The sequence below is a fragment of the Rhinopithecus bieti genome, unplaced genomic scaffold (assembly GCF_001698545.2).
Source record: "Rhinopithecus bieti isolate Rb0 unplaced genomic scaffold, ASM169854v2 scaffold_38691, whole genome shotgun sequence".
Classification (NCBI taxonomy): Eukaryota; Metazoa; Chordata; class Mammalia; order Primates; family Cercopithecidae; genus Rhinopithecus; species Rhinopithecus bieti.
This window is the reverse complement of record NW_016816690.1, coordinates 1-2808: the sequence shown is the minus strand read 5'-3', so window position 1 is coordinate 2808 and position 2808 is coordinate 1. Positions and strand designations below refer to the sequence as shown.

General features: G+C 57.4%; 1 protein-coding gene across 1 annotated transcript; it reads left to right on the top strand.

Moving 5' to 3' along the window:
* The first annotated feature begins 16 nt into the window (after positions 1-16).
* Positions 17-2802, top strand: LOC108517302 (uncharacterized). Its single transcript, XM_017855145.1, has 2 exons — positions 17-760; positions 1261-2802. The coding sequence occupies exons 1-2, from the start codon at positions 531-533 to the stop codon at positions 1823-1825; spliced, it is 795 nt and encodes a 264-aa protein (XP_017710634.1). The 5' UTR covers positions 17-530; the 3' UTR covers positions 1826-2802.
* The last annotated feature ends 6 nt before the right edge of the window (positions 2803-2808 follow it).

Sequence of the window (2808 nt, the reverse complement as noted above, 5' to 3'; positions counted from 1 at the left end):
CGTTGGGACCCTTCAAGGCTGGGAGCAAAGCAAGGACGTAGCGTTTCCCAAACGTATTTATCTCGGAGCTCACACTTCCTGGAGCATCTTGGGAAGGGGATGAGCGCTGGGCAGGACATGGGAATGCCAAGTAAAGCTTTGGAGATGGTTAGAGGGCCCGCTCCAGAGCAGGTGCTGAGCGGGGTTAGGCTCTAAACCAGATTCCAGCACAATCTTAGTCTGACAGTTGGGAAGACAGATGGCTCATGAAGGTCCATGTGACAGGGAAGCTGGGCAGCCCCAGGGGCTCATCCCAGCCTGGACTTCACACGTTGGTCTCTGTTTTTACCTAAAAGAGCCAGAAGCGCTATCATGAAGATATCTTTGGTGCTGTATTTCCCTACGAGGCGAAGAAGGACGGGGCGGCAGTGCAACCCAGGAGCCTGGAGATGTCAGCCCTCTGACGGCCCACAGGAGGGGTTAAAGCTGCCAGCACAGAACTTAACCATGGAGCCAGCTCTGCATTATCTGAGGTCACAGGGCCTGAGGAGATGGAGGAAAGTGATATCCCCAAGCCTCACATCTTATTTTTTCACTTCGTTCCCCATCAAGACCTTTACTTGACCTCCTACCAAGTAGCACCCTGGATTGATCAGAGCCTCCTCTCTCAAGCTGGGGCCTCCCTGGTCCCTTGGAGACGAAATCTTCAATGCCAGGCCTGGCAAGTGGGTGAAAGATGGAATCTGCTGTTGAGTGCACCACTTCGAGTGACCACCAGGAGGTGCTGTTGCGCCGCTGTGTATTTAACTGCCTTGGGTACAATTGTTTAGGCCTCTGTTTAAAAAACTAACACCCTAGTCTGTTCCCAACGGCCACTTGGGCCTTCCCTGTATGATTCCTTGATGGAGATATTTATATAATGGAATTTTACTTTAATCACACTGTATGTGTGTGTGTGGGGTGGGATGTTTTGTAGGGAATGCAGCCCTGAGTTATATAGAGTGGGGAGCTGGTGGGTGTCACAGCCTGGACAGATCCCCCACAGAAGGACACCCCAGGCAGGCCATGGCTCCTCTGAAATGGCTGCCAGCTGTGACAGCAGCAGATGGAGCTTCGTGCTGGTCCAAAGACCTGTGGTAGGGCGGAGGGCGCAGGCCTGCCTCCCACACAAAGAATCTGACATGGGGTCTGGCGAGAGTGGGAATCTCGTATGAGGCCAGAGCTTCAGGGAAGGTCTTGAGGTTCTTCTTGGACACTGTCTTAGAAAGCGTTTTGCTCTAGGGCCACCTGTCTCATGCGACTTTGGCCAGTACGGATGTGGCCCCTGGGAAGGCAGGGTATCGAGGCAAGTGTGGGTCACAGCATCCTCGCCCGAGGGACTAGGGACCCTCCTGGGTTTGGAGACGGCCAGGGAAGGCTTCTCAAGAGACTGGGCCCGTTTCCCTCTCCTGGTGAGAACCAAGGAAGGAACTCAGCGGTGGCTGCTGGGGTCCTGGCAACATGTGGCTCCCAGCTGGGGTTTGGCCTGTGCCTCCGGGGCTCCCTGGCCGGGGACCCTCCCTCTCCCCTCCTCCTTCTAGCAGCAGCGTCTCAGGTGGCAGGAGAAGGTGCAGTGCCAACTTCAGGCTCCAGACGTGCCCTGGGTGACAGCTGTGCATCTCAGCAACACGGCCAGGAGTCCACTCCGGACCAGGGCTTCCCAGCTTTAATGTGCGTGCCTTGTCTGGAGTCCTGTGAAAACGGAGACTCTGATCTCGCAGGTTGGGCGGGGTGCAGGATGCTGCGTTTCCAACAAGCTCCTGGGTGCTCTTGGTGCCACTGCTCTGAGGACTACGCTGGGGCCTGAGGAACTGGATTCTTGCTGGGCTGAGCAGGATGTGTTGGCATCACATGGACGCAGAGCTGGGCTGCCTGGCAGTGGCCCAGTGGCTGACAGAACCCCACACATGGACACAGAACCACTTTTCCCACGCAAGCCTGAACCCCTAATGCCGGGGAGACCCACAGTGGAACACACAGCCAGACAGTGCTTTGGGTTGGCTTCTCCTGACACCCCTTCCCCAAGCCACCTCTTCCCACTGGGACGCCAGGTCTGAGGAGCCAGCTCTGGCCCTGCTGTGGCCCTCACAGGCTCTGCCCCAGCCCCTCTCCCATCTTGGAGGCATGGGGCTGTTTCCTGTTACCACCTTTCCTGTGTCCGAGACTCCTGCCCAAAAGGCTGGAGCCCCAGCCTGCTTTCTCCAACACCCTCTGGGAGGAGGTGTGAGGTCAGGACCTCCTGCCCAAAGGGAGTCCATGCTCTCCTGTCCCACTCCTCTCAGCAGCCCCCCGGCCCGATTCCACAGACTCCAAAATGTCTCCAAATGAATTAAAGAAGCCACGGTCAACCCACATGAATGTGCCAACAAGCATTTTCATTTCTTTATTTCAAGGACACTGGGAAAGGAGCCAGTCCCCTGAAGAGAACACTCCGGTCAGTTGGTGGAGGCCAGTGGGATGCCATCAGGCCTGCTTTCCTGGAGGGGGTGAAGGGTTGGTGCAGGCTGCAAGGTGAGAGTGAGGTTAAAGGTCAGAGAGGAGGGGCTGAGGAGCCCACCTCCCACCAGGAGTGGACAGCTGGTGGCTTGGGACTGGGGTGGAGCTGCGTGGGGGATGGGAGGGGACTGAGCATGGGCCTTCATCTTCACTGCCCACTCCTCCCCTCTCCCTGGCTGTGCCCGCCTCCTGGGATGGTAGGATTTGGGCAGCTGGAGCCCCAGGTGCTGCTGCGGCTGAGGAAGGCAATCCCGGTCAGCTGCCTTCTCCGTTCCAGGGTGGCTGTAGCCAGAA